At 39.7% G+C, this 25,987-nt stretch overlaps 1 protein-coding gene across 1 annotated transcript in view; it reads left to right on the forward strand.

Moving 5' to 3' along the window:
* Positions 1-25,987, forward strand: part of PDSS2 (decaprenyl diphosphate synthase subunit 2) — a 247,929-nt gene that overhangs the window by 182,153 nt on the left and 39,789 nt on the right. Inside the window, exons 5-6 of the mRNA XM_044917294.1 lie at positions 20,536-20,709; positions 21,663-21,794. Of these exons, the coding sequence (XP_044773229.1) occupies positions 20,536-20,709; positions 21,663-21,794 (306 nt within the window). The remainder of the gene's footprint in view (positions 1-20,535; positions 20,710-21,662; positions 21,795-25,987) is intronic.

Below are 25,987 nucleotides of genomic sequence, written 5' to 3' on the forward strand. Positions count from 1 at the left end.
CCAGTTGTCTTGCCACCACCAAAATGAGCTTTGAATCCAAATACAAAGATGACATCCAGTGTGGTCTTGTGCTTTTTAGCAAGTTTCCCCTAAATTTCTGTCGTAGTTACTGTTGCCTTCCTAGGATGAAGGATAATCAAGGACCATTTGTTTCCACTGAAGGAGTTAGTTGGTCATGAACTTCTTCGTTGTGATAGTTAAAACCATGTTGCTCATGATGACAGTCATCCTCAGGTGGCCAGAGAGGAGTACAGTATTTCTTACGGAGACATCACTGTGCAATGTGCAAACAGAAGCACAAAATAATGTGGGAAACCCAGGGTTTTGCAGACTCTTCCCATAAAAATGGATGAAGGTGGGCAAGGGAGGTTAACTAAAGAATCAGTGAGTTTGAGTTCCAAGAAACTAATTAACCTTTTCAGAGTGGAAGGGAGTTTATATTGGAAGTTTTCTTTTGTAGATTAGAAATAGGAAAACCTTATTTTCCTTTCTTTGGAGTTAAAAATATCCCGTGTGTGTGTGTGTATGTGTGTGTGTGTATGTAAAAACTATCTTTAAAAGAAAACAAATATTTTAAGAGATTTAGAAGTGAAACAGTGAGTGCTGTATAAAAGCATTAAGATACTCTGGGGTATATTTCATTGGTACATTTACTCACAACCTGTCCCTCACATTGCACCCAAGGCATGTATTAACAAGCTAATAAAACATGCCATGTCATGTTTTATTGTTTGCTGGGCATCTGTTCAAGCTTATATCACTCACATATCCAAGACTTCGAACATTCTAGTGGTGGTGATAATAAATACCTGTAATTTTACTAACATCCTTTTTTCATAAAGTAGACACAGTCTTAAATCATTCATTGCAAATAAAAATGTTGAGTTTATTCAGATTTAAAGGCTACTGAGAGTGGTTTAAAATGTTTTTTTATTATGAAATGTATCACTCATACAAAAGAGTATATATAAGATACATACAGTTTAAAGAATAGTAATAAAGGTACCCACCACATTTAAGCAATAGTACTGTATCTATTTTTTAATCCACAAAATGTTTTTATTTAAAGGAAATAGCAGCAAATGTATTGTGAAGTAAACATATTAGAATCAAATGTAGGAGTATTAGGTTAGATATGTAGAGGTGAAAAGTAAAGGTTGACACAGATCCTGAGAAGGCAAAAAGCTGTTGGTGCCTGGGACAGCTTAGTACTTATAATGATCCTTTCAATTACGTAGATCCTCAAGTTTAGAGTGGGTCTAGTTGGTGAATGTTTTTATTTGTTCAGTGTTTAAATTGAATTTGTACGCCATTTAGAGGTACTCTAGGTCACTCACTGATAGCTATCACAGCAAAACATCTTAAGAGGCAGTTTATTTGCCTGAGAGATAAAGCATGACTATTAAGCATGTAAATTGTTTAAGAGAATACCATTCTGATCACAGGACAAGAATGAGACCTCTCAGAAAATGAAGCCCAAGCCTTCAATTACCAGCTGTCTATATGCCAGTGAGTCTCAATTTATCTCCATCCCAGACCACTTCTGAGCTCTGGAGCTAAATATTTTGCTGCTTATTCAATATTTCTTCTTGGAGCTCTTACAGGCACGTCAGACTCAGTACATATAAGACCAGATAGATGATCTTTTGCTCCAAACCCACTCCATTCTTCTCTGTCTTCACAAAGAGCACCACTGTTTATCCAGATTCTCAGGTCAAAAGCATAGCCGTCATCCTTAATACTTGTGCCCCTCACCAGGCTTACCCCCATGACTGCCTTACTCCATCTTCTGTATCATCGCCTTAGCTAGCCCCATAACTGGAAGGGAGCAGAGAAATCAGTTGCTCTCCTGAGCATTCTTCAAAAGTAGAGTGTGGTGGGGCACCTGGGTGGCTCAGTCAGTTAAGCGACTGCCTTCGGCTTGGGTTATGATCCTGGAGTCCCATATTGGGCTCCCTGCTTGGCAGGGAGTCTGCTTCTCCCTCTGACCCTCCCCCCTGTCATGCTCTCTCTCTCTCTCTCATTCTCTCTCTCTCTCTCAAATAAATAAAATCTTTAAAAAAAAAGTGTGGTGCTTAAAAAAAAAAAGGTCACAATTTTTTTTACTTTCCTCCCATGGTCTCCTATCAAGTAGTGAGGATCTATGTCCTTTTCCCTTGAATCTCAATGGGCTTATGAGAGCCTCAGCCAATAAAGTACTGTAGAAGTGACGCTATACGACTTCTCAGGCTCGGCCATAAAAAAGGTCTCTTAGAACGCTTGCTGTCTTGAAACACTCCCTCTGGTCTCTCTCAGAACTTAAGCAACTCAACCACCTTGCTGGGAGAAGTCATGTGACTAGCCCACAGGGCGGTCCTCCAGTCCTCAGTCCCGGAAGGGCCTCCCTGATGTGGGTAAATAAGCTATCTTGTTGGAAGTGGATCTCTGGTAACCCGCTGTCCCAGCCCCTAGCCAGTAGATCATCCCCAGCTTTTCGAGTCTTCCTTAACTGAGGCCCCAGGAATCCCGTAGCAGAGACCAGCTATCTTCTCTGTTCCCTTTCTGAATTCCTGACCCACAGGATCTGTGAGCATCATAACATGGTTGTGGTGTTTATGCCACTATGGTGTAGGGTGATTTGTTATGCAGAAATAGAAAATCAGAACATAGAATTTTTCAACATATTTTAAGGCAGTATGTTAAAATGATGGTTAAGACTATTCTGAAAGCTACTGCGATTGGGACGCCTGGGTGGCTCAGTCGGTTAAGCGGCTGCCTTCGGCCCAGGTCATGATCCCAGGGTCCTGGGATCGAGTCCCGCATCGGGCTCCTTGCTCAGCAGGGAGCCTGCTTCTCCCTCTCTCTCCCTCTGCTTGTGCTCTCTCTCTCTGTCAAATAAATAAAATCTTAAAAAAAAAAAAAAAAGAAAGCTACTGCGAGGAACAGCATAAATATGCTTTCAGAACATCACTGATCGAGAGGCGCCTGGGTGGCTCAGTCATTAAGCGTCTGCCTTCGGCTCAGGTCATGGGGCTCCTTGCTCAGTGGGAAGCCTGCTTCTCCCTCTCCGACTCCCCCTGCTATTCTTGCTATGTCTCTCTGTCAAATAAATAAAATCTTTAAAAAGAAAAAAAGAGGAAAATAAAAATAAATAAATAAATAAAATTTAAAAAAGAACATCACTGATCAAATCCTAACATTTACGCAAAAGGTGCTTGTGTTAGCTTGAATTGCCACAATAAAAGAGCACAGACTGGATGGCAAACAAAAATTTATTTTTTCATGGTTCTAGAGGCTAGAAGTCCAACATGCGGGTTCTGGGCAATTTGGGGCATCGGGGACAGTTAACATGACAACTCCATGGTATCAAGGTTTTCTGTTTCTGCTCTGCTTCCTGGTGTCCTATTTATTATCAGGCTGGTGGCAGTTTGGCTACAGTAGTCCTGGGTGTGTCACACTGAGACAGAGCAACATCCAGAAGAGACAGTTGCTAGTTCCCCCTGGGTCTCTTTCTAGGAGCCTCCAGATAGACTTCCCTCCTGTCTCATTAGCTAGAATCAGACCACATGCCCATTCCTAAAGTAATCATTGGCAAGTATTCCATGAAACGAGGGTATATGCAAAACGACCTCCAAAGGCCCGAAGGAGCTTTAAGACCGAAGAAAAAGGCAGACAAGTTCAGTTTGATCAAAAATGGCTTACTGATGGGACTTAGGGACAGAAGCATGTCTTCGGCAGCAGCAAGGCTGCAACCCCCACATCCCTTAGGATCTATTTTTATAGCCTAGTGGCTGGGAGTACATAGTAGGGAACCACCAAGAGGATAATGTTTAAGAATAGGTGTGTGTCCTAGTCCTGTCTCCTGGGCAGATCAAGGGCAACATGCCCTGAGAGTGTACGTAAGGGTGTGGTTACATAAAAGGAAAGAATGTGGGAGGGGAAGGGGGCTGTGCTCAAGGAGGTTCAGGTCCCAGAACCATCATCATGGCAGATTTGTCCAAGATGGTATTAGTCAGGTTTACATATCAGAGCAGCAAGTACCTGAACAAAATTAGGTCTTGTTAGTAAGGAGGGAGAGGGGAGTGGATCCTGGGTGGGCAGCACCTTGTCCACAGTAGGGAGCTATCTTGTTTCACTTTTTGAGCAGCTCATCTTGTTCTTGCCTCTTGGCCTCCATTAGCTACCACTTTACCACATCTGCTCACCTAGAATATAACACTTTACCCCTTAATGGACCTTCCCTTTGTTGCCCCTCCCAACTAAACTGCCTCTGAAGCAACCCATCTAAATTGCACATGTAATCATATCATTTCTCGGCTGAAAACAGTTTCCTAGCACCTAAATGATAAGATCCAAACCTCCGGACCTCTTACCTACCTGACTGGTCTCCTCTTTCTTCACCTGCCCTCCCACTGTATGCTTCAACAGTATGGAACTAATATGATGCCCCAAAGTCATCCTCTGCCTTACCTTCCAGGCTAATTCCAGTTTGTTATTGGGAACGAAACTCAGCTCCAACAGTCCCCTACTGAAGCCTTCTTTAACTCTTCCTTAACAGTATTCACTCCCTTCTCTGTACTATAAGCAAGGCTTGCTTTTCACATACCATGCTACTATTTACCGTGTTTCTCCCCTGCTGAACTCCTAACCATCAAGAAGTAATGCCTAATTTTTAAATCCACAATGCTTGGCATATAGTAAGCACCCAGAAAAATCAGTCCCCAGCATCTACTGCACATACACGTGGTATGCCAAGCAGCACCCTATTGCTGTGCATTTCAGAGCAGGCCATTTGCTCTTGGTGCTGTCCAGTCTGTTCCTCTCAAAGAATTATTCAGTATTCCCTACTTCCCCTACTGTGCAACCCATCCGAAGACTATCTGCTGCCCTCTAGCTGTTCAGAGCTTCCCCCTTCCTAAGGATACCACCTGCTGAAGGATTTGTGCTATAAGAGAGTCTTCCCTTCTCCATCCTGCCCCCTTTCCAGGGTGGTCATTCCTATACATCTCAGCAAGAACTGACTAGTGCGGAGGGCAGAGACGGACTGGCTCACTCAAAACCAAGAAGTCCCTGGTAACCCTTCTCTCTAATTTGTGAGGGAAGTTTTAATAGCCTTATTGTGTAGAAGAATTTTTTTTTAAGATTTTTTATTTATTTGAGGGAGAGAGAGATAGAAGAGAGAGAGCATGAGCAGGGGGGAGAGGGAGAAGCAGGCTCCCCACTCAGCAGGGAGCCCAACATGGGGCTCGATCCCAGGATGCTGGTATCATGACCTGAGCCAAAGGCAGATGCTTAACCGACTGAGCCACCCAGATGCCCCTATATAGGCATTTTTAAAAAATCAGTATTTAGTTAGGGATGCCTGAGTGGCTCAGTCAGCTAAGTGTCCACTCCGGCTCAGGTCATAATCCCAGGGTCCTGGGATCGAGTCCCACATCAGGCTCCTTGCTCGGCGGGGAGCCTGCTTCTCCCTCTGCCTGCCGCTGCCCCTGCTTGTGTTCTCACACTCTCTTGCTCACTCTCTCTCTGACAAAATAAATAAAATCTTTAAAAACAACAGCAAAACAGTGTTTAGTTATATACACTTGAATAAGATCTTACCAATTTCTCTCCCATGATTTACAGAGATATAAAGCTTCCAGATACCTACTTTATTTTCTCCCATGTGCTTGGATTATAAATCAGAGCAAATTATCTTACCCTATTAGATGATTCTGTTAAAATATTATACTTTTTTTTCCTCCCTAGGGATTCCTAAAAAAATACTTGTGATGTCTACTATTCCTTATGTCATTACTCATCTTATGCTCTAGACTCTTGGATTTCTTCAATAGATACTATTAAAAGACTTAATTTACAGGTTGAAAATGGGTTTTTGATACATAGATAAAACATGTCATTCATTCTTAAATACAACCTACTTTTCCAACTACAAAAGATTTTGCATATATTTCTATTATGTATTAAGCAAAATAGAATCCAGTTGCTATATGTCTGAGACCCATCTCTGCCACGCACTAGTGTCTGATTGTGGTCAAAATACAGTCTTCAAGCCTCCTTAACTTTTATTTATTTATTTATTTATTTATTTATTTTATTTTATTTTATTTGACAGAGAGAGACAGCGAGAGAGGGACCACAAGCAGGGGGAGTGGGAGAGGGAGAAGCAGGCTTCCCGCTGAGCAGGGAGCCCGATGCGGGGCTCGATCCCAGGAGCCCGGGAGCATGACCTGAGCCGAAGGCAGACGCTTAATGACTGAGCCACCCAGGCGCCCCCCTCCTTAACTTTTAAATGGGAATAATGATAATTAAGATTTTTGAGAGCTAATTTAATAGTGAATGTGAAAGTGCCATCACATAGCTAGTTCCCAGGAAGTACTAGATTTCATTCTCCCCCTTGTTTCCTTCTTATCCCTAAATTTAGAGTCTTTATTGAAAATTTCCTGAACTTAATTTTTTTTTTTTTAAATAAGGCTAGTAAACTGTTTTGGATCTTGTTTACCTTCTCAAAATAGCTGAAAATGGCAACTCAAAGCGAACATTTAAACTGGTGAAATGTGGCATTAGAGAGATCAGGTCTCTCACCAAAGCCAAATTTATGCTGCATTTATAAAGATAGTGGCTCCGAGTATGTATCAGAAGTAGGAAACATGAAAACAGGGTATTTGCATCCTTTCTTTAAAGTGCTTTTAACTCAACAGGTAGCCAGTTCCTTAATCACCCAAACTCTTCTTTCCTGATAATGTGAAAGGTAGAAGTTTGACTTGGCAAGTTCTAGATGGGGCTTTGTCATCTTCCTACATCAGTTAATTTTCCTTTGGTCTGGGGCAGTGGACCAGGCCTTGAATCCCAACAAGCCACTTTATAAACACACTTTGGTCTCCTGTGAATACTTATGTACAAATGTATTACTTTCATTAGAAAGGTGACTCAAGGACGCCTGGGTGGCTCAGTTGGTTAAGCGACTGCCTTCAGCTCAGGTCATGATCCCAGGGTCCTGGGATCGAGCCCCGCATCAGGCTCCCTGCTCTGCAGGAAGCCTGCTTCTCCCTCTCCCACTCCCCCTGCTTGTGTTCCCTCTCTCGCTGTGTCTCTCTCTGTCAAATAAATAAATAAAATCTTTAAAAAAAAAAAAAAGAAGAAAGGCGACTCAAAGTACGTGTCCCCCAGACAATTCAGTTAGCAGAACAGCATATTATATCTGAGCAAAACCACCAGTGCCACTAGCTCAGGCCAACATCACCTTGTAGGCTTCAGTGTGTGTGTGTGTGTGTGTGTGTGTGTGTGTTATTTGAACCAGCCTTAGTTGACCAAAAAGGTCATGTGACATTGAATGAGAGACCTGCGTTTTTAAATTAATGTCCTTCTGTCTGACAGTCATTCCATAGGCATATTGGTATATATTACCTTTATGGAAAAAAAGGAAATCCCATCAAAAGTAATTATTCATTCACTGTGTCTTCCTTTTATAGATAACAAATCTTCAGTAAAAACTACACATATGTAAGTCAGTGCTATAGAATATCTAAATCTCATTTACTCTGACTACATTCATTCATTTCACACCAATTCCTTATCTCTGATGTGTGAAGATACTGATTTGAATGTGGTTATCAAACCAGTTTCTTGGTATTTCATAATTGTACATTAATTTTTCCTTTGTAGTACAGCATGCTCTCGTAATATATATATATACGTGGCAAGCTGATGGAAATGAATGGAGGGACTTTGTTTCATTTGTAACCAAGTTCACAATATGTAATAATTTAATGTTCAGGGAATAAGTGTTCTGATTAACTTAGAAACAGAATTATTAACTTACACCCTTATTAACTTATAGTAGTAGATTTCTGGGGACTATAAATTAATTGTTTTCTTGGTTATCTGAATTTTCTAGTTTTTTTTCCAGTGATCATGTATCACTTGTGCAATTTAAAATGTAGAAATAATGAGTAATAAAATGGCTTAATCACAATAAGGAAAATATAATGAACCAAACTGAATCTTTTATTGGAAATCCTGCAAAAATTATTCTGAAACAGAATTATATTGCTTTAACTATATTTTTATATCCATATATAGATACATTTATACATGCTGTCCTTGAACTGTGAACTTCTTGAGGACAGACTACTTATTAATCTTCATATCTATATTGTTTGGCAGAGAACCTGACCCATCATAGAACCTAAGTAAAGCTTGTTGTATGAATAAATGAGGATGCTATACAAACCACAAAAAAGTTAACTGAGAGTCATAGAAAGCCTTTAAATGACAATTTAAGCATTTGAGACCAAGAAATGTAAAATATTACTCATTCATTTTTTTCTTTTTTAACAACTTATTGAGCTATATTTTACATATCATAAAGTCAACCCGTTTCAAACATAAAATTGAATGATTTTTAGAAACTGTATCCAGTTGTACAACCATCACCATAAATCAGTTTTAGAACATTTTCACACACACCCTCATAAGGTCCCTCATGCCATTTATAGTTTCCACCCCCCAGCCTAGGCAACCACTAATCTACATTTCATATAAATGAAGTCATACAATATGTGGCCTTTTGTGCCTGCCTTTTTCACTTAGCTTAATGTTTTTGAGATTCATCCATTGCAGAGCATGTGTCCCTAGTTCCTTCTCTTTTGTTGCCAAATAGCATTCATTGTATGACTAGATCTACTCATTAGCTTTAAAAAAAATTTTTTTTTTTTAAAGATTTTATTTATTTATTTGAGACAGAGAGAATGAGAGACAGAGAGCATGAGAGGGAGGAGGGTCAGAGGGAGAAGCAGACTCCCTGCTGAGCAGGGAGCCCGATGCGGGACTCGATCCCGGGACTCCAGGATCATGACCTGAGCCGAAGGCAGTCGCTTAACCAACTGAGCCACCCAGGCGCCCTAAAAAAATTTTTTAAAGAACATATAACATACTTAATAGATGCAACAGATAAACATGATTCTATTCATTTAGCAAACATTTGTTAGAGATTAAATATGGCTTAAGTGATTAAAAATATATAAAGATGCCTAAGACAAGGTCCAGCCTAGTCAAGAAAAGACAAATAAAGCAATCGTACAATTCAGAAAGAATTAAATGCTATGTTGTAATATAAGTAAGGTAACATTAGTCTAAAGAGGAAAGTATTTGTGGGAGTATTTGAGAATGCTTCTCAAAGAAGTGGTATTTGAACTGTATATATTCAATGTAATAGGCTGGGGATGGGAGGAGATGATATTCTTTTTGAAGGGAATAATATTTTTAAATTCACACAAGTGTGAAAGTACATATTTTATTCAAGAAAATCAAATTGTTCTGTGTTGCTGGAATGCAGGCCTCAAAGGACTATTTTGGGTAGGAGATGGGGCTAGAAGTATTGCTTGGTACCAAAAAAGAGTGCCTTAAATGGTATGCTAAAGTTTTTCTTGATTCTATGAGCCGTAGGAAGGTGTTCCAGGAGAATTATTTCAATTCTTTATTATTTCCAAGTTAGGAAGGACAGAAGAAGGTAGAAACGAGAGAAAAAGATACCAGAAGAAAGATAAAGGTTCGGCAAATATTTATTGCACACTTAATGTACTTATATTGAATGCTGATGATTCAGCAGAGGGCAAAACACACGAAGTCCTTGCTTTTGTACAGCCAACATTCTAGCGAAGGGGACAGGCAATAAACCATTAAAGCAGTAACTATGAGGAGTCTAGTAATATCACGGAAAAGAGGTTTAAAGCAGAGTAAGGAGATAGGAAATGATAAGGGAGGAAGGGAGACTATTAAAGATGAGTTGAAATTTGAGCAGAGACCCCAAAGTAAAGAGGAACTGAGCCCTGCAAATATCTGGGGAGAGTGCTTGATGGGGAAAAGCAAGTTCAGAGGCCTCAGAAGAGCATGCCAGGAGTGTTAGAGAAACAACACAAAGGCCAGTTGGTCTGTTGGGCTTAAGCTGTAAAAGGATCACCCTTACAGCTGGGTGAACAATAGACTGTAAACTTGTATGTATTTCATTTCACATGTGCGTGGCCTTATATGTAGGATTAATTCCTGGAAGTGGGATTGCTGGGTCACAGGGCGAATACATTTGTGATTTTCATGGCTACATTGTGAAATTGCCATCCAGTCTCCCCTTCCACGAGCTGTGCTTGAGACGCTCTACAGCCTCACCAACACTTAGGAAAAGCTTTGAAGAGGTGGCAGTTTTTCCTAATGGTTGGAAGCCCCCAAATCAAGATGCTGACAAGGTGGCTTTCCTTCTGGAGGCCCTAGGAGAGATCCATCTCCTTGCTTTTTCTAATTTCTGCCTTCATTCCTCTGCTCGTGGCCCCAGCCTCCATCTTCCGATTCAGCAGCATGGCGTCTTCCAGTCTCTCGCTCTCCTTCTGTCATCACATCACCTGTCTGATTCTTTCTGCTTTCCTCTTCCTAGGATCCTTGTGATTACCTTATGCCCACCCAGTTAATCTGGGATAATCCCTCCATCTCAGCATCCTGAATTCAATCACTTCCGCAGAGTGCCTTTTGCCATGTTAAAGGTAACATTTGGGGAAAGGTGGGTGCAGGGGGCACAGATGAATTATTAGCCTACCGCAGGGAGATTTCCCATTTGTCTGTGATAGAAAATGCAAATACTTTTCCTCACTGTTCTTTGTCTTCTAACGTTGCCTATGGTTTTGAGGTTGGTTGCTTTGCTTTTATTTTTGCCATTTGGAGTTTATCAAGATAAATGGTATAAATGTAAATCAGCCTGTATTTTTTTTCTAGATGTTCAGTTGTACTGGCACCATTTACTGAAAAGTCCAACTTTTCCCTAAAATTTAATAAATTGTTGTATACAGTTTGATTTCTGGACTATTTTGTCCAATTGTCTTTCTGTCTAAAAAGTACACATTTTTTTTTAAATTACTAGTAAGGCTTTGTGGTATAAAATATGATATCTTTATAGTTGTAATGTCTGGTAGGGCTAGACGTCTCTCACTGTCCCTATTCACCCCTCCTCTCCCTCCCCCAACCCTACACACACTGCTCTTCTTTTTCATGGTTTTCCTGCCTACTTTTATTACGTTTGTTCATTCCATGTGAACTTTAGAATCAGCTTGCCTGGTTTCAGGACAGAAAAAAGGTCTTTTTAGTTTAATTGGAGTAAACTTTGTGAGGTTGGACTGTACTGTCTTTTTTTTTTTTTTAAGATTTTATTTATTTATTTGACACATAGAGATAGTGAGAGAGAGAGCACAAGCAGGGGAGCTGCAGGCAGAGGGAGAGTGAGAAGCAGACTCCCCGCTGAGCAGGGAGCCTGATATGGGACTCAGTCCCAGGACTCTGGGATCATGACCAGAGCTGAAGGCAGACGCTTAACCATCTGAGCCACCCAGGTGTCCCTGGACTGTAGTGTCTTTAAGCATGATATGTTTTTATATTCTTTCAGGTTACTTTTGTTCCCTCACTAGTATTTTAACATTTTCTTCGTATCAGTTTTTCACCTTTCTAAGTTTATTCCCAGCTTTTTAATCTTTTTTTTCATAGATATAATGGAATTAAAAGACCCTACTTATAGTGCTGATTATTTTTATGCATGAAAACTATGGTTAATACATTTGTCATATTAATAATACATTATATTCATTTTATATGCTGCTGCTTTATTGAATTATCTTGTTTATTGTAGTTTTTAGTTGAGTCTCCTGGTTTTTCCCAATATACAGTCATATTGTGTTCAAATAGTGAGAGTTAAAATCTTCCTTTCTAAAACATCTGTCCTTTTCTTGCCTCTTCCATTACACTGTTAAACAATAGTGGTGTTGTGTATCTCTCTTATTCCTGACTTTAGTAAGACTCATGTTTCTTTTTAAAGTATTTTCTGACTTTGGAGCTAACATACAGATGTGCTCACGAACACACACACACATCATATTGAAGAAATACACATCTGTTCCTATTTTTTTTAATTTTTTTATTCTTATGTTAATCCCCATACATTACATCATTAGTTTTAGATGTAGTGTTCCATGATTCATTGTTTGTGCATAACACCCAGTGCTCCATGCAGAATGTGCCCTCCTCAATACCCATCACCAGGCTAACCCATCCTCCCACCCCCCTCCCCTCTAGAACCCTCAGTTTGTTTTTCAGAGTCCATCGTCTCTCATGGTTCGTCTACCCCTCCGATTTCCCCCCTTCATTCTTCCCCTCCTACTACCTTCTTCTTCTTTTTTTTTCTTAACATATATTGCATTATTTGTTTCAGAGGTATAGATCTGAGATTCAACAGTCTTGCACAATTCACAGCGCTTACCAGAGCACATACCCTCCCCAGTGTCTATCACCCAGTCACCCCATCCCTCCCACCCTACCCCCCACTCCAGCAACCCTCAGTTTGTTTCCTGCGATTAAGAATTCCTCATATCAGTGAGGTCATATGATACATGTCTTTCTCTGTTTGACTTATTTCGCTCAGCATAACACCCTCCAGTTCCATCCACGTCGTTGCAAATGGCAAGATCTCATTCCTTTTGATGGCTGCATAATATTCCATTGTATATATATATACCACATCTTCTTTATCCATTCATCTGTCGATGGACATCTTGGCTCTTTCCACAGTTTGGCTATTGTGGACATTGCTGCTGTAAACATCGGGGTGCACGTACCCTTTCGGATCCCTACTTTTGTATCTTTGGGGTAAATACCCAGTAGTGCAATTGCTGGATCATATGGTAGCTCTATTTACAACTTTTTGAGGAACCTCCATACTGTTTTCCAGAGTGGCTGCCCCAGCTTGCATTCCCACCAACAGTGTAGGAGGGTTCCCCTTTCTCCGCATCCCCGCCAACATCTGTCATTTCCTGACTTGTTAATTTTAGCCATTCTTACTGGTGTGAGGTGGTATCTCATTGAGGTTTTGATTTGGATTTCCCTGATGCCGAGCGATGTTGAGCACTTTTTCATGTGTCTGTTGGCCATTTGGATGTCTTCTTTGGAAAAATGTCTGTTCATGTCTTCTGCCCATTTCTTGATTGGATTCTTTGTTCTTTGGGTGTTGAGTTTGATGAGTTCTTTATAGATTTTGGATACTAGCCCTTTATCTGATATGTCATTTGCAAATATCTTCTCCCATTCTGTCGGTTGTCTTTTGGTTTTGTTGACTGTTTCCTTTGCTTTGCAAAAGCTTTTTATCTTGATGAAGTCCCAATAGTTCATTTTTGCCCTTGCTTCCCTTGCCTTTGGCGATGTTTCTAGGAAGAAGTTGCTTCGGCTGAGGTGGAAGAGGTTGCTGCCTGTGTTCTCCTTTAGGATTCTGATGGACTCCTGTCTCACATTGAGGTCTTTCAACCATTTGGAGTCTATTTTTGTGTGTGGTGTAAGGAAATGGTCCAGTTTCATTCTTCTGCATGTGGCTATCCAATTTTCCCAACACCATTTGTTGAAGAGACTGTCTTTTTTCCATTGGACATTCTTCCCTGCTTTGTTGAAGATGAGTTGACCATAGAGTTGAGGGTCCATTTCTGGGCTCTCTATTCTGTTCCATTGATCTATGTGCCTGTTTTTGTGCCAGTACCATACTGTCTTGATGATGACAGCTTTGTAATAGAGCTGGAAGTCTGGAATTGTGATGCCGCCAGCTTTGCTTTTCTTCTTCAACATTCCTCTGGCTATGCGGGGTCTTTTCTGGTTCCATACGAATTTTAGGATTATTTGTTCCATTTCTTTGAAAAAAGTGGATGGTATTTTGATGGGGATTGCATTGAATGTGTAGATTGCTCTAGGTAGCATTGACATCTTCACAATATTTGTTCTTCCAATCCATGAGCATGGAACGTTTTTCCATTTCTTTGTGTCTTCCTCAATTTCTTTCATGAGTATTTTATAGTTTTCTGAGTACAGATCCTTTGCCTCTTTGGTTAGCTTTATTCCTAGGTATCTTATGGTTTTGGGTGCAATTGTAAATGGGATCAACTCCTTAATTTCTCTTTCTTCTGTCTTGTTGTTGATGTATAGGAATGCCACTGACTTCTGTGCATTGATTTTATATCCTGCCACTTTACTGAATTCCTGTATGAGTTCTAGCAGTTTTGGGGTGGAGTCTTTGGGGTTTTCCACATAAAGTATCATATCATCTGCAAAGAGTGAGAGTTTGACTTCTTTGCCGATTTGGATGCCTTTGATTTCTTTTTGTTGTCTGATTGCTGTGGCTAGGACTTCCAATACTATGTTGAATAGCAGTGGTGATAGTGGACATCCCTGCTGTGTTCCTGACCTTAGGGGGAAAGCTCTCAGTTTTTCCCCATTGAGAATGATATTTGCTGTAGGTTTTTCATAGATGGCTTTTATGATATTGAGGTATGTACCCTCTATGCCTATACTCTGAAGAGTTTTGATCAAGAAAGGATGCTGTACTTTGTCAAATGCTTTTTCTGCATCTATTGAGAGGATCATATGATTCTTGTTCTTTCTTTTGTTAATGTATTGTATCACGTTGATTGATTTGCGGATGTTGAACCAACCTTGCAGCCCAGGGATAAATCCCACTTGGTCGTGGTGAATAATCCTTTTAATGTACTGTTGGATCCTATTGGCTAGTATTTTGGTGAGAAGTTTTGCATCCATGTTCATCAGGGATATTGGTCTGTAATTCTCCTTTTTGATGAGGTCTTTGGTTTTGGGATCAAGGTAATGCTGGCCTCATAAAATGAGTTTGGAAGTTTTCCTTCCATTTCTATTTTTTGGAACAGTTTCAGAAGAATAGGTATTAATTCTTCTTGAAATGTTTGGTAGAATTCCCCTGGGAAGCCATCTGGCCCTGGGCTTTTGTTTTTTGGGAGATTTTTGATGACTGCTTCAATTTCCTTAGTGGTTATAGGTCTGTTCAGGTTTTCTATTTCCTCCTGGTTCAGTTTTGGTAGTTGATACATCTCTAGGAATGCATCCATTTCTTCCAGGTTATCTAATTTGCTGGCATAGAGTTGCTCATAATACGTTCTTATAATTGTTTGTATTTCTTTGGTGTTGGTTGTGATCTCTCCTCTTTCATTCATGATTTTGTTGATTTGGGTCATTTCTCTTTTCTTTTTGATAAGTCTGGCCGGGGGTTTATCAATCTTGTTAATTCTTTCAAAGAACCAGCTCCTAGTTTCGTTGATCTGTTCTACTCTTCTTTTAGTTTCTATTTCATTGATTTCTGCTCTGATCTTTATTATTTCTCTTCTCCTGCTGGGTTTAGGCTTTATTTGCTGTTCTTTCTCCAGCTCCCCTAGTAGGGTTAGGTTGTGTACTTGAGACCTTTCTTGTTTCTTGAGAAAGGCTTGTATTGCTATATACTTTCCTCTTAGGACTGCCTTTGCTGCATCCCAAAGATTTTGAATAGTTGTGTTTTCATTTTCATTGGTTTCCATGAATTTTTTTAATTCTTCTTTAATTTCCTTTGACCCATTCATTCTTCAGTAGGATGCTCTTTAGCCTCCATGTATTTGAGTTCTTTCCAACTTTCCTCTTGTGATTGAGTTCTAGTTTCAAAGCATTGTGGTCTGAAAAGAGGCAGGGAATGATCCCAGTCTTTTGGTATTGGTTGAGACCTGATTTATGACCGAGGATGTGATCTATTCTGGAGAATGTTCCATGTGCACTAGAGAAGAATGCGTATTCTGTTGCTTTGGGATGGAATGTTCTGAATATGTCTGTGAAGTCCATTTGGTCCAGTGTGTCATTTAAAGTCTTTATTTCCTTGTTGATCTTTTGCTTAGGTGATCTGTCCATTTCAGTGAGGGGGATGTTAAAGTCCCCTACTATTATTGTATTGTTGTCAATGTGTTTCTTTGCTTTTGTTATTAATTGCCTTATATAATTGGCTGCTCCCATGTTAGGGGCATAGATATTTATAATTGTTAGATCTTCTTGTTGGATAGACCCTTTAAGTATGATATAGTGTCCTTCCTCATCTCTTATTACAGTCTTTGGTTTAAAATCTAATTTGTCTGATATAACGATTGCCACCCCAGCTTTCTTTTGGTGTCCATTAGCATGGTAAATGGTTTTCCACCCCCTCACTTTCAATCTGGGGGTGTCTTTGGGTCTAAAATGAGTCTCTTGCAGACAGCATATCGATGGGTCTTGTTTTTTAATCCAATCTGATAGCCTGTGTCTTTTGATTGGGGCATTTAGCCCATTTACATTCAGGGTAACTATTGAAAGATAGGAATTTAGTGCCATTGTATTGCCTGTAAGGTGACTGTTACTGTATATTGTCTGTGTTCCTTTCTCGTCTATGTTGCTTTTAGGGTCTCTCTTTGCTTAGAGGACCCCTTTCAAGATTTCCTGTAGGGCTGGTTTTGTGTTTGCAAATTCCTTTAGTTTTTGTTTGTCCTGGAAGCTTTTCATCTCTCCTTCAATTTTCAATGACAGCCTAGCTGGATATAGTATTCTTGGCTGCATATTTTTCTCATTTAGTGCTCTGAATATATCCTGCCAGTCCTTTCTGGCCTGCCAGGTCTCTGTGGATAGGTCTGTTGCCAATCTAATGTTTCTACCATTGTAGGTCACATATCTCTTCTCCCGAGCTGCTTTCAGGATTTTCTCTTTGTCTATGAGACTCATAAGTTTTACTATTAGATGTCGGGGTGTTGACCTATTTTTATTGATTTTGAGAGGGGTTCTCTGTGCTTCCTGGATTTTGATGCCTGTTTCCTTCCCCAAATTAGGGAAGTTCTCTGCTATAATTTGCTCCATTATACCTTCTGCCCCTCTCTCTCTTTCTTCTTCTTCTGGGATCCCAATTATTCTAATGTTTCGTCTTATGGTATCGCTTATCTCTCGAATTCTGCCCTCGTGATCCAGTAGTTGTTTATCTCTCTTTTTCTCACCTTCTTTATTTTCCATCATTTGGTCTTCTATATCACTGATTCTCTCTTCTGCCTCATTTATCCTAGCAGTTAGCGCCCCCATATTTGATTGCACCTCATTAATAGCCTTTTTGATTTTGACTTGGTTAGATTTTAGTTCTTTTACTTCTCCAGAAAGGGTTTCTCTAATAACTTCCATGCTTTTCTCAAGCCCAGCTAGTATCTTTAAAGTGATAATTCTCAACTCTAGATCTGAGATCGTACTAATGTCCGTATTGAGTAGGTCCCTGGCAGTCAGTACTACCTCTTGTTCTTTTTGTTGAGGTGATTTTTTCCATCTTGTCATTTTGTGCAGAGGAGAATAGATTAATGAGAGAACAAAATGCTAGCAGAGTAACAACGTCCCCAGAAAATATACTCTAAACAAATCAGAAAAGACCTGAAACAGTGGGAAAAGAAAGGGAAAGAGAGAAAAAAGAAAAAGAAAAAAAAGAAAAAGATAAATATAAATATAAAAACAAACAAAAACAGAATAAAACAAAACAACAACAACAAAAAAACCAGAATGTGATCAAATATGATCAGGCTGGTATATAGATCAGTGCCACACACTAGATTTTGGGTGTATTTTGGTCTGTTAGAAGAAAGTACCTCCCAAAATTTTAAAGAAAGAAAAACTTATATATGTACAAAAATAAGGAATATGACTGTAAAGATGGAAATTATAAAACATTTTATAGAAGGTATTGATAAGAAGTTGTTTGAAAAAAGAAAGAAGAGGATTTAAAAAAAGAAAAAAGAAAAAAAAAGGGAGAGAATGTGATCAGGCAGGGGAGTAGAAAAAAACCATATACTAGAGATTTAGGGTATATTTTGATATGTTAGAAGAAACTATCTCAAAATTTTAAGGAGAGAACAACTTCTATATATATGCCAAAAATATGGGTAACTACTATGAAGGGATAGAATATGACTCTAAAAATGAAAAATAAAAATGTTTTTTTAAAAAAGGGATTGATAAGATGGTTGAAAAAGGGAAAAAGAAAAATTCAGAAAAAGAAAAAAAAGACAGTTAAAAAAAAATTAACTTTGAAAGACTAAAAAGAATCATGGTAAAAAAGCCATGAATTCTATGTGTAGTATTCCCCTAGCGCTGGAGTTCTGCCGTTCTCATTGATCGGTGAACTTGGTCTTGGCTGGCTGTTCTGGCTGATCTTCTGGGGGAGGGGCCTGTTGCCGTGGTTTCCAACTGTCTTTGCCGGAGGCGGAATTGCCCCGCCCTTGCCCTGTCCAAGCTAAGTAATTTGCTCGGGTTGCTCTCCAGAGCTTTTGTTCCCTATGAGCTTTCCGTACAGCTTTGGAAGCAGAGAGTGAAAATGGCGGCCTCCCAATCTCCGCCTCAGAGGAGCCGAGAACTCGGGCCCCGCTCCTCAGTGCACCCCCAGAGAAAAGCAGTCAATCACTCCTGCCTCCCCGGTCTCCGGCCGCACTCCGTGCTCACCGGGCCTGTGACCGAGCATTTCTATCTCTGGCACCCGACCCCATGTGGATCTCCAAACCCGGCAGATCCCTGCGTTGCGTTCCCGCGCCGCTCCTCCCGGGGGAGGAAGGGGAGTCTCCCCGGATCTGCTGCTTGTTGGGTCCCTGCTGGAGGAGCAGTGGCCCGACTGTGCCACGGATCACGGTTTATGGCAACCCCGAGCTGAGAGCCCGCTCCTTGGCTCTGTCTCTGCAGCCGGCTTCCCTGCTCCCGATACCTGGGAGCTCTGCCGCACTCAGGCACCCCCGGTCTTTCTGTGACCCCAAGGGTCCTGAGACCACACTGTCCCAGCAAGGGTTCCACCCCCCGCTTAGCCACCGGAGTGACGTCCCTCAGCGGAGCAGACTTCTAAAAGTTCCGATTTTGTGCTCCGCGGCTCTATCACTTGCCAGAAGCAGCCGACGGAGGCCCCCTCCCCCGCCGTCTATCCTCCCGAATATCGCCTCGGATTCACTTCTCCGCACGTCCTACCTTCCAGAAAGTGGTCACTTTTCTGATGAGAGAGTTGTTGCTCTTCTTTTCTTCAATCTCCTGTTGAGTTTGTAGGTGTTCAGAATGGTTTGATCCCTATCCAGCTGAATTCCTGAGAGGAGACGAAATCCAGGTCTCCTACTCCTCCGCCATCTTGCTCCGCCCCCTCTGTTCCTATTTTATTTAGGTTTTCTTTCCCCCCTCAGGAATCGGAGTTGAATTTTGTCAAATGCCATTTAGTATATATGGAGAGATAATATGGTTTCTATCTTTGATTTATTAATATGGTATATTAGCTTTGCTCACTTAAAATACATTCTCAAATACTTAAAGTTAAATATGTTATTATTCATGCCTAATGTTTTATAAAATACTTTATGCACTGCTTCTCCCTTGGGTGACCTTTTTTATTATTACACAGTGTTATGTTGCATACTTGTAACTCTTGCCATAAGTGGAACTTCCTTTTTGTTTAAAGGCATGATAAATAAAATGAAGCTGAGAATTTGATCTGACCAGTGGGCTGAAGGTGCCCTTCAGCATGGTGAAAGAAGTAGGGCTAGATCTGAGCTGACCTTCTCATGGTCCTGTTTTCTTATTATTTTTTTATTTTGTCCTCAAAGAATGATGGAAGGAAAAGGATTATGGTATGGGTAGCAGGAAGAGAGTGTTTGGGTTAGTTAATCCTTCTGGATGGATTTTAGTTTGCTTGAAGTTTCAAAGAAATACCATAAAGTGAACATTGTTTTATATACTTTGTTCATCATTCTTATCCTCAGGGAGCCACCTGCCTAGAGCAGACTGGTCTGGTAGGTCAGCCTCTAGCTCCTTGTACCTACTGAGCACTTGAAATGTGGCTAGTGATGTGCTCTAAGTGTAAAATACTCACTGATTTTGAAAACTTAGTATAGAAAAATAAAAATATCTCAATTTTATATTGGTTATATGTTGAAATATTTTAGATATATTGAAATAGATAAAATACGTCATTAAGATTAATTTCACCTGTTTCTTTTCACTTTTTTTAATGTAACTACTAGCAAATTTTAAATTGCATATGTGGCTTACATTATATTTTTATTGGACATCACTGGTCTAGAGGTAGTAGGTATGTATACACTTATAGATAGTATAATGATTTTCATAATTTAAGAAGATAAATTAAATAAACTACACTTCTATACTCCCTTATGTACTTGTTTCTTCTTATGGGAATAAATTTGGATGGATAATGGATCCAGTCATACTCCATTTTAATGGGTTACCTCCTCTGTGATTTTTTTATTTAACTGTTTCTAAGAGAATGCAGTTTCTTCATTATACCCTTGACATTTCCACATAAGTTAAAGGCAATAAGCTTCTGGCGTTTTGGAATACCAGCACTCAAGAACTTACGTGAATATAGAAAGGAGTTAGTTTGGAGGTGCAAGTTTCTAATTTTGCCTTATCCTACAAATAAATTTTAATAGAACTGTCTAGTACTTCAGCATTTCTTTCATTTTTCCCGCCATTACCCTAGAACAGCAGTTCCCACCTCCTTAGCTCCCTTTAGGTAGCACTAGGGTTTAGCTTCTTTTAGTTCTGTCTTAATGCAATAGCCTGAGTGTTTTAAAATAGTTCATTTCTTAACTCTTCTTTTCTTCACAAGCCAAAACAATTAAATTACTCCTAAAGCATTTTGTAAAATCCTGGCTTTGTTGCATTTTTTTTTAGGAAAATCATATCACACAAGATATTGGAATATCGACTTGGAAGAAACAGACTTTTCTCTCCCATGGAGCCTTATTAGCAAAGAGCTGCCAAGCTGCCATGGAATTAGCAAAGCATGATGCTGACGTTCAGGATATGGCATTTCAGTATGGGAAGCACATGGCCATGAGTCATAAGGTATTTGCACATTTTCTCTTTTTCCAGTACTTAAATAGCTAAAATGATACATAAGAAACTTCTTGCCGTTTAATAAGCTGCTTTTATATCTCAAAAAAAAAAATGTTTATTGTGCACTTAAAATCTATCAGCCATCGATGGTGATTGTTACATAATATAAACAGTATGATTGGTAAGTACTGTGTAACTCTGATAGAAAGCGACAACTTACACCGTATTTATGATGCTTGTCTTTTCTTACTGCCTGAAAGGGTTCTTAAGAGAACTCTTACAAATTATTAAATAACAGGTAATGTTGCCATTTACAGAATGAAAGTATATTTGCATTTTTGTTACAGTTCCCTTATGTACAGTTTCTTAGGTAAAACAAATTATGGAAAGTTAGGAGATTTAGAAATAAACTGAGTAAAATTGAAAGCTTTAATTCTAATAATTGACTCTTTTGAATGGGCATTATGAAATATAAAAAGTTTCAGGTTAGCTGTTATATTGCTGTCTCTGTATATATGTAACTTAAAAATTCCATTTGACACATATTTCTTAAATGTTACTTAAATAGCTCTTGAGAAAGGAGAAAATATATACATATGTTACGGATACGTAAAATATCTCCAGATGAGTTTTGATATATTTTATTAAATCTTAAATTTAATATTTAATATTAAGCAATTACATTTACTAAAACTTTATTTAAATTATTGCTTTAACTTAAAAAGTAAAACAAAGTCTGCTGCCAAATAGAAGAGGAAATGTGTCAGGGAAAAATTATTTTAAAGAATTTTAAAGGTTATTGTTAATCATATGAACTGTTCTTTTGCTTATTAGAGTTCATCTAAAAGCTGTATTCCTTTAGCTTCATTTTTCACTGCATTAACTGGTGCTTTCTGAAATGACTAAAACGTACTAGTATGTATGCATTTTACTAATTTAATTCTTTTGACTACTTCTCCTAGATAAATTCTGATCTCCAGCCTTTTATTAAAGAAAAGACCAGTGACTCCATGGCTTTTAATCTAAACTCAGCTCCTATAGTCTTACATCAGGAGTTTCTTGGAAGAGATTTGTGGATTAAGGAGATTGGAGAGGTAAAACAAAATTATTCCTATCTTAGGTATCAGTAGAGTAGTATTTAGTTGATTTTGGAACATAATTGATATTTCATGATGAGCTAAGCCATATAAGAGCATTTTCATATAACAGGTAACATTCTTACTTTATAATCTGCATTTTTAAGAGGCAAATGTTAGCTAAAAGTTAGGGATTGAAATACTGTTTTCTTATTATCTGAGTTCTTAGAATACTGCAACACAAAACCAGTTCCTGTGATGGATGCTAATTAACTCAGAGGATTTTTTTTTTTTTTTCCTAAAGGCTTTCAAAAATTGGGCTATGGTAATAGCACCACCCTTTAACTGACGGCAATTTCCCATCTGCAGACTCTAGCACAAGCTGCAGAATTCCAGAAGCTCCGTCTGTCAGCTCATTGGGTTATTTTAAAACAAACTTGGACCCTGAATATTCCAATTCTGAGGTATTATCAAAGAAAAAAAGCATGGTAAAGTCAGAGGGGAAAAGGGGCTTATATTGGGTGAATTTCCTACTTTTTTGCAGGAGAGAAGGTATAAAAGATGAGAAGGAATTTTTTTTTTTAATTTTCTTTTAATCCAGGAATTCTAGAATGATAAAGTATTGACCTTTTACCTAAAACTTCATGGAGTTTATTTAGCTTTGTGGTTCTAATCGATTGGGTTAATGTGAGACTGGACTTGGGGAACTGTGTGCCTACACAGCTGAGGGCGGGGATGGCAGCCATACTTAAAGCAAAGAGAGCCTACATGATATCCGCTTTTGGAACGATAAGATTTTCCCTCTCTTAACCCTCTTCCCTTATTGGCTTTCAAAATGCCATCAGCCAGCTTAAAATCCCTCATATTCACCTGGTAGAAAATGAGAGTATTCATTTCTGGGGAAACTGTCAAGCCGAAGGGGAAAAGACCTATGGACCTTGGTGCTTAGGGCTCCCTTGTGTCATATCCCTGACCAGGCCTCCTACAGGGAGGCCCACCAGTTGACAAGCCTCAGAGTATCCAAGTGCACAGAATATCCAACTGAAATAGAGTAGGTAATAGAGGACCCCTGGAATTTTTTTTTTTTTTTAAAGATTTTATTTATTTATTTGAGAGAGAGAGAATGAGAGACAGAGAGCACGAGAGGGAAGAGGGTCAGAGGGAGAAACAGACCCCTTGCTGAGCAGAGAGCCCGATGCGGGACTCGATCCCGGGACTCCAGGATCATGACCTGAGCCGAAGGCAGTCATTTAACCAACTGAGCCACCCAGGCGCCCCGGACCCCTGGAATTTGAGAAAAGCCTGTGCCGTGAGGGAATGAGTCAAAAGCAAACTGATGAAAACAGAACTTGGAGGAAACAGACCAGTGAAGAAAGAAAGACATTCCAAAAGCACTATAATCAATCTACTCAATGAGAAAAGACATTAAATTCATGAAATAAGAACATGTGATACATAAAAAGGGACAATCCAAGAATAAGAAATCAAAATCATAAAATATAAAAATATGAAAGCAGAGTTTTTTTAAATCAGAAGAATAGAAGATACAAATGAGAAAATTTCCCAGAAAGTTGAACAAAAAGTCAACAGAAAAGATAAGAAAATTAGAGAACCAATTCGACAGATCCTATATTTATTAGGAGTCCCAGAGAGAGAAAACCGAAAATGGAGGTGAGAAAATTAACAACAAAAAATTGTAAAGAAAAGTCCTGAGAATTGAAGGACCTAAGTTTCCAAATTGAAATAGTGCCCTAAATAATTAATTTTAAAAGACTCACACCAAGTCTCATCATTATCACATTTTGAAACAATGGGGATGAAAAGAGAACCTAATACTTCTAGGAAGAAAAAGAAAAACCTACCCTACAAAGGATCGAGAATCAGAAAGGCCTCCCAGTAGTGACACTGAAAGCTTCAAGACAATGGACTAACAGCTTCAACATTCAAAGAGAAAATTTTTTTCCAACTTAGACTTTTATGACTGTCACATTATCAAGTGTGGTGTTAAATAAAGACAATTCAAAACAGATACACAAAGTCTTGAAAAACTTTACCTCCCAAGCATCTTTTTTCAAGAGATGTATTTTGGGTGATGTGCTTTATTAAGACAAGGAAGTAACCAAGAAAGAGAAAGACATGGAACCTAGGAACTAGGGGATCCAGACATAAGCTGGAGGCAGTGGGAATTCCCGGGACAACATGAAAGGAAGAATAATAAACAATAATAATGCCAACAATAAGAGCACTTACTGTGTGCCAAGCACTCTACTAATGAGGAGCCTGAGGCACGAGAAATTAACTTGCACACAGTCACACAGCCAGCGAGTAGTGGAGCCAGGATGCAAACCCAGGCAGCCTTGCCACAGGGCTCACATCCTTCAGTAACAAGTGACATGCCACACTGTCTCTCCTCCAAGCACGTCCTAGGCTGATGGGTATGCCTCCAGTCCAGATTGGAACAAGAGGACAGAGATCTCCAGGAGAAATTTTTCTAAGGAAAACAATGGAACTAATGTGCTTGACCATATTGAGGATTTTTTTTTAAGATTTTATTTATTGGGGCGCCTGGGTGGCTCAGTCGTTAAGTGTCTGCCTTTGGCTCAGGTCATGATCCCAGGGTCCTGGGATCGAGCCCCGCATTGGGCTTCCTGCTCAGCGAGAAGCCTGCTTCTCCCTCTCCCACTCCCCCTGCTTGTGTCCCCTCTCTCACTGTGTCTGTCTCTGTCAAATAAATAAATAAAATCTTCAAAAAATATATATATATTTTTAATTTATTTGAGAGAGAGAGCATGAATGGGGGAAGGGACAGAAAGAGAAGGAGAAGCAGACTCCTAACTGAGCAGAGAGCCAAACGCAGGGCTCGATCCCAGGACCCCGAGATCATGACCTGAGCTGAAGGCAGACACTTAACCTACTGAGCCACCCAGGCGTCCTGACCGTGTTGAGAATTAAAGACAAATTAACAATAGATACATGGAAAACTAAGTGTTGCTGTTTAAAATAACCATGTAGGGCGCCTGGGTGGCTCAGATGGTTAAGCGTCTGCCTTCGGCTCAGGTCATGATCCCAGGGTCCTGGATCGAGTCCCGCATCGGGCTCCCTGCTAAGTGGGGAGCCTGCTTCTCCCTCTGCCTCTGCCTCTCTCTCTCTCTCTGACTCTCATGAATAAATAAATAAAACATTTTAATAAAAAAAATAAAAATAAAATAAAATAAAATAAAATAAAATAACCATGTAATTATGTTCTTGAATTTTGAGTCAGGAGTTTGGACAGCACACAGAGATGACTACTCTATAACGTCTGGGGCCTCAGCTGGAATGACCCACAGGCTGGAGGTGACTCAGCAGTGCTGGGCACTGGAATCATCTGGAGACTCAGCTCACACTGGCACCTAGGCTGGGATGTCAAGACCATGTTGCTGGACCAACCAGAGTGCTCACACATGGTTCCTCCATTTAGCTTGGCTTCCTTGCAGAATGGCAGCCTTAGAATAGTCAGTTTCTTACTTGCCAGCCTAGAACTCCAAACACAAATGTTCCAGCAAACAAGGTGGAAACTGCATCTTCTTCTATGACCAGCCTCAGAAGTCACACAGAGTCATTTCCATCGACTCTTATCAAACACTCACAAGCCCACCCACAATCAAGAACAGTTTGTAGACTCACCTAGCAATGGGAAAAAGGTCAAAGAATTTTGGGCCAGGTTTTAAAACAGCCACACTAAACATATGGATTAAGATAAGCACTTATTAGCTGTTGTGAAAAAATTTTAAATGTATAAGAAAGGACATACAACATAATACTCTTCATGGCTTAGAGAATAATATTTATACAGCATAAAAATATAAATACAGAATATTGATTGAAGCCAAAGAGTGTAATCAATGGGAGGAGGGGAGAGAAAAAGAGTATGTTTCATCATATAAGAAATGTAATTATTCCTTTCATGGTAGAATCAATAAATAATGTCTGAAATTTAAAATCAAGGAAAAGCGGGGCACCTGGGTGGCTCAGTTGGTTGGGTGACTGCCTTCGGCTCAGGTCATGATCCTGGAGTCCCGGGATCGAGTCCCGCATCAGGCTCCCTGCTCAGCGGGGAGTCTGCTTCTCCCTCTGACCCTCCTCCCTCTCATGCTCTCTGTCTCTCATTCTCTCTGTCTCAAGTAAGTGGATAAAATCTTTAAAAAAAAAAAAAAATCAAGGAAAAGCAC

This window comes from Neomonachus schauinslandi, chromosome 8 (genome assembly GCF_002201575.2).
Source record: "Neomonachus schauinslandi chromosome 8, ASM220157v2, whole genome shotgun sequence".
NCBI classification, from domain to species: Eukaryota; Metazoa; Chordata; class Mammalia; order Carnivora; family Phocidae; genus Neomonachus; species Neomonachus schauinslandi.